We start from the raw sequence: 14,232 nt of genomic DNA on the forward strand, positions 1-14,232 counted from the left end.
TTGGTGGAGGAGATTTCAAGTCAACCTAATACCGACTCTGTCCTGTGCTTATTAGTAATTAATCTTCTGCAGGTCTACAATGAAAAAGGGCAGGCAGGGCAAAAAGAAGTGAAAAAAGAACACCAGGAAATTTCAAAATGGAACAACAAAGAAAGGCTGCTGCTACAAGTGTTATTCAAGGGGGAGCAGGCTCCACCCTAAGTGGTCCCCAAAACTTGTATTAACCATGTGGTTCTGGTTTTAGAGTCATGAAGGACACAGGAGTAAGCAAAGGTGTTCTAGAATCTTCCTCTGAGGTTAAGGAGAGCTGCTGATGCTAGGCACGTGGCACGGGAGTCCCTGCATGGAAGTTCTGAGAAGTCATCTCCTGAAGCTCTGGAAACAGAGCCTGGTTTGGAGACACCCCCAGCCCAGATGTTGGAGATGCCAGAGCCATGAGACATCTGCCAAGAAAAGCTACAGATAGGGAGGGGAACAGCCCAAGAGAGAGAAGTGTGTTGCATGCAGCCAAGCCTGAAGGACAGAGCCATCTGAGCTCTTTGTCATCAGTCATGAAGCTACAGGACCATTAATGTAATGACTCAAAATCAGTCATAGGGTAGAGAATAAGTGACTGTGGAGTGTTTGCCCTCTATAATGCCTCCTTCAAGGCTCAGGGAACACTTTAGATGACTAGACAGAAATAACATAAGAGCCAGAGGCTAGGGAGAAGTGCTGTGAACACTACCTTCTGGCCATGACGTGGCTGCTGGACTCATGAACTCACTGAAGGCTATGGTTACCTGCACCCGATCTGCTCACGTCTGGGCCTGTCACTATTGCATCATGCATGGGGGAAGGAGTCATGAGGTTCCAAATGCTCGAGGGACTAGGAGCAGTTAAGGGGTGCTGGGAGATGGAGTGCATTTTCATCAGTGATGTGACCACTGATAAGGTGCCTATGTTCTGGTAAATAACTCTCCCACTACTCATGCCCATGCAGGCAGCCACAGTTAAACTCAGTGGGTCAGAAAAAAAAAAAAAAAAGACATGAAACTAAGAGGGGGCTTTTGGGGGAAAAAGTTGCAGTGGGAGAGAAAAATGAGAGAAGGTAATGGGAGGTGAAAATGATCCTAATTTGGTGCATATGTGTGTAAGAAATTATTATTTAAGCATTTAAATAAATAAATAATTAAGATTCTAAAAAGGAAAAGCAATGAAAATCACTGCCTGTAGTTAGGGCGTATTTCTTATTCAAGCAATGTTCTATGTGTCCAAGGACTCAGTTAAAACCACAATGCCGTTCTACACTGCTGGCTTTTCCGACTTCAGCTTGATGGAATGAACACACCGAGCCATTTCTGTTGCCTCTGTGTGAGGCCCTCTGCTGCCATAGTTATACTTCTGTCCAAGTCTCGGGGATGCTGGGAATATTGCATCCGTCTGTGCTCTTTATCTAACAGTCTGAATCCCAGAGGATATGTACTCTTTCATAGCAACCTGAGCGAAGGGTGCTTACTTATATAAATGTGTGCAGAAATGGAGCTACTGTAAGGCCGCCCCCCCCCCCCCCCCGAGAACAAAACATCACATCCCAGCAAGGAACTGACCCCCTTGGGGGGAAATGAGGCGCTGACAGAACATGTCTTCATCCTAAATTCGGTCTGCTTGACTTTGGATCCCATTTCAACTCTGTCCCTTGCTATGTGATCCTGGAAATATTGTGGCTGGCCTCACGAACAGGGGGGAGATGTGCAGAGGGAACCCCTCAATTCAGAGCACCTCACAGGAATCCTGCACAGAAATAGAATCCTCGGCAGCAACACAGTTCTTTTTCTTGTCCTTGTGGGCTCCACAACACAGTGGCAAGGTCAACAGGGTAAGATGCTGCTAATGAGTCTTAATTAATTAGCATGTGCATTTGACCTTGGTTGACGGTCTCCTAGCAACAGTAAAGAGAAAAAAAAGCAAAATCCTTGCAGGCTCTAATGCTGAATGCAGGGTAGAGAGGAGGTAACATCAAGAAATGTACGAGCCAGATGAAGCCTGGGTATTCCCCACTGCATCCTCCCATCAGCTTACAGGAGTGCAGGTGACCAGGGCAGGTGCTAAGGTTAGGCCTTTACCTCCCAGGATGCTGATGCTGCCTCCTTTTCAGCATGAAGGTGGCTGGTTTCTGACTCTGGCTAAGCAATGTTAGTGCTGAACAACCTCCTGCCTTGAAATATTTTGTGTACTGGACTCTGGAGGGGGGAACAGGATGCCAAGATAAAATAAGTATTACCTGAAGTGGGTGGTGCACGCTCCATTTTCACTGACTTTAGTAGGCTAGTGTGATTTAATCAGAGCAGTCATGGATTTTTTAAAAAGGCTGGTGGGTTGTTGCTTGCCACAGAAGCTGGGAACCAGGGTCAATGAAGGAAGGGACCAGGACAAGTGGTGTGCTGAGAGACAGCAGATGGAAACCCCAGTGCAGGGAAGCTGAGGAGGAAGCTCTGAGGCCAAGCACACCAATTCAGCTTGGCAGTGACCCACTCTAAATGGTGAGCCCTAACTTCCCGAAGGAGCCAACGCGCCACACCTATACCCACATATCTCTTTCCAGAGGGCACTCCACAGCCACAACGCCTTCTTACAATTACTGAGGAACTCCTTTTGTGTTAAGGACATAATGCCAACTATGCGTATAATAGGAATAAATTTCAACTTAAAGAAGGTCCCATGTATGGACAATTCATGCTTCGTGATTTTGCAGGGCTGCGTGGCCCGAGTATTTAACTGGGTCCACATACAGCTGCTCTCCTCCCCATGCCGGCCCTTTCTCCACAGTCCACCTACCACATGTAAGGTGCAGTGTTGAAGAGGGTGACACAAATAGTCTCGAGGCCCCACTTTCTAATTGAACCTGTCACATTCATCAACTGTGTCCTGTGTGCTAACTCTAGGGACAAATTTTCTCAGCTGAAAGCTTTTTTTGCTTCCCTGTTGCTTCTCCCATGGTTTCACATATATACTCAGAGGGAAAGATTCCTCTTTCTTGGGGGTGGGGTCAGGTAACGACGACGAGGAGAAGCTGAAACTCATGGGTTAAAAAACACACTCACACTTCCCCATCACACTGTTTTTAATGCCATGGAGCACAGAGTAGCTGGGATGCTTGACTTGTGGTGGGGCATCACGAGTGTAGATTCTGCCCCAGTGATTCCGACACGGCAGACAGCTTTCAAGCACCTACCAGGGCTTGCGGTAAGATGATTGAAGGTAGCACTTTAGTCTAGGAGACGCGAACAAAGCAAACATTCTCTGTCCCCTTCTGCTCTTTTCATGGTTGAAATGAATCATCTGCTCTCTGAACGGGAGTTTAAGGTCAAGCCTTTTCATTTCCAAGATGCAACAGTTAAAGACTATTATGTCTTTAAAGAAAATTACCCCGGTCACATTGGGTCCTCGTGGTTCACAGAAAAATGGCTCCTTTTGGCTGTTGCTATTGACAACTGAGTTTTGCTACATAGAGCACCACTCCCTGCTGTGCATCTGAAAAGTGCAGCCTGGGCTGGTAAATGCTGCAACCGTGGTGCCTCCCTCCGCCCTGGTGAACGGCAGCTCTCAGAAGCATTTCATCCTTAAAGCCAAGGCTGTGGTCTTACATAAGTTTCCACATCTCCGGAGAAATCAGCGCACTGCCCTTGACCCCTCAGTGCACTGCCCTTGACCCCAGCACGCATCACTCCCACTGCAGGCACTGTTCTTACTGCTCTCTTTCCCACCAATGTTCTGAGGCTTCCAAACTCTAGACGCACATGCAAGCCCATGGCTTCTAAACACCTCAGGTTCTTTATTGTCCGGCAGTATCCTATAGCCTCCTCTTATCCTAATTGCTGTAGCTCCTTATTCTTACGTTTGTAATGCCAGGCAAATAGGAGTTTCATGCTTAATGCAAACACTGCATAAAACTCAGTACACCTGCCTTTACCGCAGGTCAACGGCTGGCAGAGAAGTCCTTTCCTTCCTATGAATTGAACACAAAGCACACAGAAGCATTTGCCCTTCTCTATTTATGTTCAAGCCGACAGGGCAATGAGATAATCTCTTTGCTCAGTGAGCCATCTCCGCATAAATCCACAAACACAGTTTTCAAAGTCAAATCACACTGCACAGCTTAAGGGCAAAACTCAAATTCTTTTCCGTGCTGCTCGCTTCATGACCCCATTTTCAACTCTTCTGAAACTTTCTTCTACGTTTACTTGACTTTCAGAGGTGATGTGCCTGTATTTGCCTCGCTTTCATTTTCAGATTTAGACATTGTTTCATGGTGTCCGCTGTAAATGCTGAAGTCTAAGTCCTTTCTACTACACATTTCTGCTTAATCAGCATTTAGCGTTTGCACTCTGAAGACTCTGCCTCTGCTCTTCCCGGCCCAGCCACATGCATAGGGTACTGCGTTTCTGCTGGCTTGTTTAGTTGTTTTCAGGAAGGCTAATAACCAAAGAAAATTGGAATTGTTCGAATTTTGTTGTTGTTTGGCGTTCCATGGGCTGGTCTACAATGTAAGCTAAACCATCTCTAACTACAGCTGCTCCTCCAAGCCCAGGTTCATCAGGGTCTCTCTGCTTTCTTCTTTCTGGGCGCCTCCTACTGGAATCTGAGTACCTCTGGATTCGCTGCCTCCTTGACTTTCTGCATAGTAGCCAGCCCAGCGCCTCTTCTTCATGCATCTCAGCGGACTCCCTTCCTGTATTTCCTGTGGTGGAGCTCCTCCTCCTCTTTTCTTGGTTTATGGTTTTGTTTAGGAGCACCCCCCTCCCCCGCCCCGGCCCTGTCCTTGCTTATAGAAGCCACCCATTTCCAGGAAAGGGTCACTTGGCCGCACACCCTAGAGGAACCCAGAGGCCTAACGTCCTCTTCCGTGACCGCCTGTTGATTGACCTTTCTTTCTCAACCTTGTCCTCATATTCCTGCTACCTGACCCATAGGGGTATTTCAAGTTCCTAAGCCTTTCTGGGGTGTCTAAGTTCAAATCCTCAGAAATCTTAGTAGAAAGGAGGAAGCAGAAACCTCCATAGTGAATGATTCAGCACTAAGCAGGCCAGGCAGTGGGAACAAATCACCCCCAAATTCCTGTGGCCTCAGCTCAGGTTGCCTCAATGTCTCAGAGGGGCCACGAGGGAATCCTGCTTGCTCCGGGGCCAAGCCTTGCTGTGCTCAGGGTCACACCACCCCTAACCATGTGACTTCTGGGTTGGTTGCAATTAGAGCAAGAAGAATAGTTTCTGCTGCTCCTGCCTAGAAGTAACACACTAAATGCACAGGTCACTGGCCTTGCCTCATAGAAGTTTCCAGGAAGGAGGAAGTGCAAGCAAGCCTCTCAAAGAAAACTGGAAATACAGTCCAGCAAGAAAGCACTACCGAAGAGTTCAACAACACTTTATTATGATCCCCCACTTCTGCTGTTTCTTTCCTGCTTCTTATTTCTTTACTGTCATTTTAATGAAGTTTTAGGAGAGAGCAGAAGTGGGCAGCTATCAGTCTGCAGCGCCATTCAGAATAGCCCAAATCTCCCAGCATGCACCATGCTGGCTGATGTCAAAACAGTTGTCCTGGAATGTCTGTGCTACCCGGAGAGAGGTCAACTGACAGGGAAAATTTCTGAACACATTCACTATCAGTATTTTTCAAGGACAGGGTTGGAAATAAGTTCTCAAACATACCTAAGGGCTTTAGGATGGAGGGGAGTAACTCTGCATTTTTAACAAGACTGCTGCAGACTGCAGACCACAGTAGTTTTAATGGAGCCTTTCTATTTTCCATGATAGCATGCATGGAATGAGATTTCAGTAAATACTTCTGATGCTGAGGTGAGGTCGAATAATACCATCAAAGGGGGAGCAAATGAAAGTCTAATGGACAGTTGATTTCCCCTCTGCTTATTCCGTCTACCGCACCAGCAAACAAGCAAAGCATTGCTCTACATGCAACGTGTTGGGGTTCAGAGGGACATGGGCAGGCATGTCAGGAGCAAGCTTAACTGTTAGCAATTACCTCCAACAATTGGTAACATGGCTATTCCCAGCTTCCAAACCTGTTTCTTTGCACTTTCTGATTTTGCCATTTTTTTTTTTAAGACACCCTCCTCATGGCTTTTGGAGTAAGATTTTCTTTCAGCGTCCTCTGTCTCTGCAGACCATATTCAGAGTGGTGCAGTCCTTTACTGGAGAAAGCCTCAAGTCCACAGGCCCTAAATGGGTCCCCCGTCTTTAACCAATGGTTCTCAATCTTTCATACAACTGAGGGCTCAGGGAGAATTTATGGAACAAAACCCCACCAGATCAGTAGGCTCTGCCTCAGGCATTGGGCTTTAGGACGGAAGGGAGTAACTCTGCATTTTTAACAAGACTGCTGCAGACTACAGACCACAGTAGTTTTAATGGAGCCTTTCTATTTTCCATGATAGCATGCGTGGAATGAGATTTCAGTAAATACTTCTGATGCTGAGGTGAGGTAGAATAATACCATCAAAGGGGGAGCAAATGAAAGTCTTTCCTATAAATATAGCATGGCAGATGAAATACGGCCCATAGATCCAAATGGCTTATGGATGATGGGGGCATATTTTACAGCACAGGTTTTGGCTTTTGCTTTCTTTTAACTCTTCATATCCTGGTAAGCCTTACCAGGCCATTCCTTAGCATCAAGATGAATGCCTAACAGTGTGGGGTCCTACGTATTATTACTTTGTAATGACTTTTGTCTGGAAAAAAACATAACCCAAGACGTTTAAAGTGTCTCTCCTGTTCAAAGGAACGAAAACCACCCTGGCTCCACCACCGTCCTGGAGCTCAGGGTGACCCTTGCCCAAGCCAAGCAGTTACTAGGTGATTTTAAGGGGGCTGATGCAGCTAAGGATGCTGATGGAGAAGGCAGGGGCTGGACCAGATTAAATGATGCTGAATTGAACCTCTTGACCCTTCTCTGACTTTAAGCCATGAAATTGCTTAGAAATTACCAAGGAGTATAGAAAAGGGAGAGTTAGGGCAAAAAGCATTTTTTACAGCAAGGTAGAGGGGCCAAAGGTTAGTCTTCTTGATTTATTTTCAATAGCCTGTGACACCTGAGCTTGACACTGTCTCAAAGGTCTTAGGTATTTCAAAAATGGCAAATAAGCTGTCTGTTGACAGAGGCAGCAACAGCTCTGCGTGTAGCTCTTCACAATGAAGCACATCTGGTTTTAAGTGGAAAACACACCTCTGTGAAATATGACAGAAGCTCACTGAGTGCTACAGGGTGTCAGTGTGTGTGTGTGTGTGTGTGTGTGTGTGTGTGTGTGTGTGTGTGTGTGTGTTGGGGCCGGTGCAGATCACCTGACAGGACATGAGCAATCTCCATTAAAGAGGCCATGGTGACCATCCAAACCTTTACTATAGGCTTAATGGCAGTGGTTCTCTAACTGTGGCCTAGGGTCAACAGTGTAACCTAGGACCTTGCCAATTGGGAAAACATTGGGCACTGCCATCCTAGAAAACTAACAAGCAAACAAACAAAAAAGTAAAATAAATAATTAAAAATCTCAGAACCACTCTTGAGGTGCTGCGGAACAGTCTACTGCAAAGGACCCCCTTCTCCTGTATTACTCAAACTCTCTGACGCCCTGCTTATTCATGACAGGGCTTGACACAGACACCCCCCCACACCTTGACATACTTCACCTTTTAAGTGTGATCAGTTAAATTGCTGATGAATCCGTGGGGTGGAGGGTGGGGGGAGGAACACATAGACTGGCTTTGGTGGAGTTTCTCTCCTTTCCCCAGGTGCCCCCCCCCCCCCCTTACACACGTGAGAACAGATTGGTTTCTGGTTAAAACTTTATCAGGATGCCCACCTGAGCTCGGCCACCATGCCATCCCATTTCCACCCACCTGTTCTTTTTCAGATTGATTACCCCTTCCCCTCAGGAATGCTGGCAGATCTTGTACTTACAAGATGCTGTTTTGCAAATACCCTCTCCAGGGCTCTTCTACTCAGAGTGGACTTGATGTAAAGTCTGGGACTCCCCAGTTCAGACTTTCTCAGTAAGCACAAAGAGAGGCGTGTGGGGGTGGGGCTGTAACGTTCCAGAAGCTTTCCGGGTACCATTTGGATGGCACGGGGATGCCTTATGAGTCTAATAAGTGGGGTCTACTCTTAACAGTGTTGCCAGCACCACACTGGATTAAACTACCGAGGGGAGGTGCATTAGCGCCCCCTACAGACCATTAATCCCATAAAGTAATTTCCCAAAGACAAGTCTTTCATCTCTCCTCCCCCCTGCCAGCCTGAACCCAACATACTTACATCTCCGTCCACGGGCCTTTGGTCGTCGCAGTCCCTCGTGGGGCTAATGTCCTGGCGCATGACCCAGATGGGCTCTTTGGGCTCGTCAGGGGTGTAAGGCGAACGGATGGTCCTGGTTTTCACTTCTTCGATGGCCTCCTTGATGTCCTTGATGGCCAGTGAGATGGCGTCTCTCTTCTCCTTGCTGTATCGCTGCCCGGTCTCGCCGCCGCCCGGGGGTCCCACGACCCGCTGCTGCCCTGTTGGTGCTGGCAGTCCAGGGCTGTCAGGGTGTACCCCTCCTGGGGTCGGGGCGCGCTCCAGGTCCTGCTCCGCTTCGGGCATGTCTTCGGCCGCCTTGTCGAGACTCTGCGAACTCATGCTCTGCTTGACCTCGGCCACGATCTGGTCGATGTCCTCTTCCTGCTCATAACTGTCCATGCGCGGGTAGGGCGCGAACTCCGCCTCCTTCTCGGGGCTGTCGGACTCCCCGTCGGAGCGCTCGTCGTAGTGGTGTAGCCGCGCGCCCAGGGCCTCTTGGCGGTAGGCGGCCGCCTCGTCGCGTTCCTGCTCGTAGAGCCTCAGGCCATCGCGCGCCTCCAGCTCGGGCGCGTCCCCGATCTCCTCGTACACGTGCTCCTGGAGGCCGCCGTAGTCGGCGTAGGGCTCGGCGTAGGGCTCATCCTCGCCGCGGTGGAAGAGCCGGTGCGTGTAGACGTAGCCCGAGTAGGCCGCGTTCATGGCCTCCTCGTGCTCCAGCGAGTGGAAATGCAGGTGGTTGGGCAGCGCGCGCCGGTGCGCGGCCTCGGCGTGCTCGGCCTCCGCCTGCTCCGTGTACTCCTCGGCCTCGGGCCTGTACTGCACGGCGTAGGCGCTCTCATCCTCGGCGTCCTGCGCGCGCTCCGCCTCGTAGCCGTCGCGGGCCGCGGCGAGCACGTCGCCCTCGGCCGTGTCGGTGTGGTTGTGGAAGCCGCTCTCCGTGCTGGCGGAGCGCGCCAGGCACTCACCGCGCTCCTCCTCCTCCTGCTGCTGATGCTGCTGTTGCTGCGCCAGCTGCGCGCGGGGCTCCTCGACCACACCGTGGCGGCCCGCGGGCTGCAGGGGCTGCTGCTGCTCCTCCTCTACCTCGGGGTGCTCCAGGTCGGCCTCCACGGACTCGTTCACCTCCCCTCCTGGAGCCTCGTCGGGCACCTCCACCTCCGCAGAGCCCTCCAAGTGGTTCATGGTGGGCGTCGGGGCGGGGGATGGCTGGGGAGAGGCTGCGCTCGCTCACTGCGCTCTCATTTTGCTCCACGGGGCCTAGAAGAAACAAGGACAGAAGGCTACTGCGTGGGTCCAAACGTAGCTGATCTGATCATCAAGGCAGACATAAAAACACCTGCTATCGATCCCTTCTGAAGCTGAGGCAATTAAGACATGATTGCAAATTTAAGCTTAATCTGACAGTACTCTTGTCTTGACGCACGTCTCGTAATTTGTAATTACATATTTACTTGTTTAATTGCTTATTACATTCTCCCTCCCGTGTCCCCAGACCGAGAGCTTGGCGAGTACTTCGTTCTTGGCATGCTCCTCAGGTTGCCTTTTCTGAGGTCTATGCATAGAGGACTACTCAATTGGGTGGGCCATTTGGCATATTTTTCCCACCTGCTCAAAGATAAATATCTCTACACTAGGATCCTAGATACTTTAAAAGCAACTCTTTTAATAAATTTCATGTGTGTGTGTATCAGAATCAAAATCAATCTCTCTCTCTCTCTCTCTCTCTCTCTCTCTCTCTCTCTCTCTCTCTCTCTCTCACACACACACACACACACACACCATTGCTATGAGTGTAAGGTTGTAGCCTTTCTGGAGAGGCTGCTAACCACCAACAGGTCCTTGGTTCTTTTTACCTCCAACAAGGGTTTAGCTTTCTAGACCTTCACAAAGACATGAGGTTCTTTTCTTACATGCAGGATGAGCACAGGAGAAAAATGGAATCCATAATTAAATAATCCTGTGACTAGCCAAGTGACAGTTAGCTTTTCACTGTGACTATCCAAGGGGGAAGAAGTTACAAAATGTAGGGTTTCTCTAACTCATCTGACCCAGAAACACTTTCCCCTTAGAAACCAGAGTTCTGACGTACACACAGAGTAGGCAGTTTCAAGTACTTTCCTTGTGTGCCCTGGATCTAAATTTCTGTAATTCTGTGAATGCATGACATTTAAACCTAGACTACATTGCTAATTCTCAGAAAGTATGAGTAGAGTAGGTCTCCACCTATTTGTGGGGAAACTTACAGTTAAGGAGATTGATGCCAACTCTTTTCAATTCTCACCACAAGAGCAGTTTTTAAAGGACAGGGCAGATGGCCCCAGTGGGTGATCGCGATTGGTATGAAAGCAAGAGGACCTGAGTTTAAATGCCCAGCACATAAAAAAGCCAGACATGGCTGTGGATGCCTGTAACTGCAGTGTTGGCGGATGGAGGCAGGTGGATCTTGGGAGCTTGCCAGCTGGCTCGCTAGCTAAAATGGACAGCTTCAGATTCACATAGATTCTGTGAAACAGTATGGTAAAGAATGATCAAGGAAGATGTCCAACATCCTGTTTTGGCCTCCGAGCATGTTTGTGTATTGGTATAGCGCCCCACCATATGTGCACAACACACACACACACACACACACACACACACACACACACACACACACGTGCTTGCACACTTAAGCACAACCTGTACACAGTGTATGTAGAAAGAGACACAGAATATAATGAACAAAGAAGCCAGGCAGGAATCTTTGGGTTTCCAGAAACCTGTGGTAAATGAGCTGTCATAGTTAGCTCCAGCTGTCAACTTCACACAACCCAGTTACCGGGGGAAGGCAGAGCCTCAACTGAAGACTTGTCTGGATCAGATTGCCCTGATGCCTTGTCGATCAGGCCTTTTCTTTATGGCTAATTGATGCCAGAGAGCCCAGCCCACTCCAGCCATGCCGTTCCTAAGCAGGTGGATCTGGGCTGTATAATGCAGGTAACAGGATGCCTCTGTGAGTTCTGCTTCAGCCTCCTGCGATGTACACCTGCGCTGACTTCCCTCAGTGATGGCCACAAGCTGTAAGATGAAATAAACCCTTTGCTTCTCTAATTTTTTTTTGTCAGAGTGGTTTATCACAGCAACAGAGAGCAAACTAGGACCCGGATTCAATTGTATTCTTAGATTTCTCTCATTGTATTCTTTTGTCAAATACATACAAACGGGCAGGGATACAGGGATGCCTAATCAGCTCTTAATGCCAACATTCATTACAGTCCACTCAACCCCACCCCCCCCACCCCCCGAGCCACAGCAATTCCATTCCAACCTGATGACAGACCAGATGGAAATGGAGGCTATGTTGGAGCTGCCACATCTACCTTCAAGCTGAGCATCACATCCCCACCTCGGTGAGTTCCCTCCCCCTCCCCCCCCCCCACCGATTCTCACTAGAGAACAAGGATGGTTTACCAAGCCAAACCTACTGCCCCATAGCTGAAAAAGAGTCCCAGATCAGAATCATTCTCTTCTGAAAAAAATGTGGACTCGTTATTAAACCCCAACTGTGGCCAAAATATAAGAAAGTTTCTCCCAAATAAGAATAAGTTGTCACTGGGGCTTTGACAAAGGTGAATAATAAATAAATGGAACAGAAAAAGCAAGCATTGGTTCTGTGGTACACCTGGCTAAGAGGTCTCCAGTGGGTTGTGGAACATACAGAACAAATGTTCAATACAGCACAAGGTCATTGTATCTGTTTCCTTCACAAGGACTCATATACAGACAATAGACACAAAAGCTTTACAGGAACACTGACCTGTGTACCAACCCAGTTCTAATGAGCCCATGGCAAGTTTTCAACAAGAGGAACATGGCAGGCTTCCTTGGATGCCATCCCTGTGCTGTGTGGGTCAATGCTTGAAACACAATAACCTGAATGGCCAAGAGTTCTTGATACCAGGTACAGAATTGACAAAGCCACTATTTTCTGTGAAAATGGGCTTTTCTATTCACAGATGTATTACAAAGAAAATTCAGTCTGCACTGAGTTAAATCATATCTGAGTACCAGATACAATGATTCAATAAAAATGGAGTTTTTGTACATGTATATATACCAAATCTTGGTAAAGAAAGTTCTTTGCAGGAAATACCATTAAAATCATGAGGTTTGAATACAACAGAGCATTTCCTCCATTAAAGAACATAGCAGTTATGTAGCATTCTTTCATATTTGGGTGTGTTGACCCATTGGCCCATTGCCAGATACTGTGTAAGGCAAAGGACATTCAAAGGTTTTAAAGCAGTGATCATAAATATTATATGTATGATATTAAAATATATTAACTATTATAATTATAAAATATCTTTATAATAATTATAATACCTGGTTAGGAATGCAAAAATAGAAATATGTTCAATACGTGGAAGGAGCCTATACCAAAAATAATAGAAGCTGCTATTTTAGCTGGAGGTCCAATTAAGTGCTGTGGTTCCTGAGAGTTCTGCATTTCTTGAGCTCCCCAGCATCCAGGAGCTCAGGCTTAGGAGAATGGCTCTACCATCCAACTAGGGCCTTGGTAGTGTCTCATGCACCTCAGGAGGCAGCAGCAAAGGGAGGAGGAGCTGGCTGAAGGAAATCCCTTCCATCTAGCTATAAAAAAAGCTATGGACCAGGAAGACATAGGTAGGACAGTCTCGAAGGGGAGGCTATACATTTACTTTCATTCACCTTTCTTTAATTTGTGGCCAAGCATTGCCAGTTGACTGTCTTTTGTTTGTTTTGTTTTGGTGGTGTTGAGATATTCAAAAGTAGCTTTAGAAGAAAAGTGTGACTGTAGACAAGAAGGTAAAACAGAACAAAAGTAGGCATACCAGGTTGTTAACACACAGGTTACAGTGTGTGTGTGTGTGTGTGTGTGTGTGTGTGTGTGTGTGTGCGCGCGCGCGCGCGTGCTGTCAAAGGGGTGCTAGGCAGATGCAGGGAAGAACTTAAAGGTGGGATAGGGTGTTGCAAAAGAAAAAGAAAATTTGATTCTTTTATATAGGAGATTTTTTTATATCTGTGCTTATTTAGGCTTTTATATCTGTGCCCAGGTGCCTCTGGGAAGGAGCCAGATGCCCTCCCAGCACAAGGGGCTGGGTTCTGTCCCCACTCAACTAGCCTTGGCATACCCCATATTTGAACAACTACCTCCAAAGCATTCAATGCCCATTGCTTGTCTTTCCCACTAAAGTTGGCAGTCAAGACCCATTTCTTGAGACTGAAGTCTGTCCTAATATCCACACATAATATACTATTTCAGTAATATGATGTCTGTTAATCAGTTATGACAACAGCAACATGTAGCCCTGAGATAGATTGATGTTCACAGCAAAAAGAAAAGAAAAGAAAAGAAAACAAACAAACAAAAAACAATTGTGGTTGCTAAATAGGATTATGCCTTGGATGCAATATGTGGGTATGTGCATGTCTTATATACACTGCGATTAACGGTTCTTGTGTGCGTGCCCACTCTCATGTGTTCATATGTGTGCGGTGTGCATGCGTGTGTGTGTGTGTGTGTGTGTGTGTGTGTGTGTGTGTGTGTGTGCATATGGAAGCCAGAGGACAATCTTTGGCATTCCTTACATGCAGTCCCTCCTTTTCTTTTCTTTAAGACAGGGTCTCTCATTGACCTGGAGCTTACAAGAAAGTTAGACTAGCTCACCAGTGAGTCCTGGAGATCTGTCCATCTCTTCTTCCCCCAGTGCTGGAATTACAAGTGTTCACAACACCGCACATGGCTATTTTTAAGACACAGAATCTGGGGATCAAGTCTTTGAAAGTGTTTCACCCCTTGAGCCCCCTCCCCAGCGCCTAATGTTTCAAATATTGCACAAAGGACGAGAGAGTAAGAATACTCATGCATTTCCTACACTACAAACC

General features: G+C 47.5%; 1 protein-coding gene across 4 annotated transcripts in view; it reads right to left on the reverse strand.

Moving 5' to 3' along the window:
• APBA1 (amyloid beta precursor protein binding family A member 1) overlaps positions 1 to 14,232 on the reverse strand; it is a 221,570-nt gene that overhangs the window by 65,236 nt on the left and 142,102 nt on the right. For all 4 annotated transcript variants that reach the window (XM_084773772.1, XM_084773775.1, XM_084773774.1 and 1 more), the window contains exon 2: positions 8,308 to 9,585. In XM_084773772.1, the coding sequence (XP_084629898.1) occupies positions 8,308 to 9,510 (1,203 nt within the window). In that variant the 5' untranslated portion in view covers positions 9,511 to 9,585. The remainder of the gene's footprint in view (positions 1 to 8,307; positions 9,586 to 14,232) is intronic.

The sequence above is a fragment of the Acomys minous genome (assembly GCF_964271855.1).
Source record: "Acomys minous genome assembly, chromosome: 2".
Classification (NCBI taxonomy): Eukaryota; Metazoa; Chordata; class Mammalia; order Rodentia; family Muridae; genus Acomys; species Acomys minous.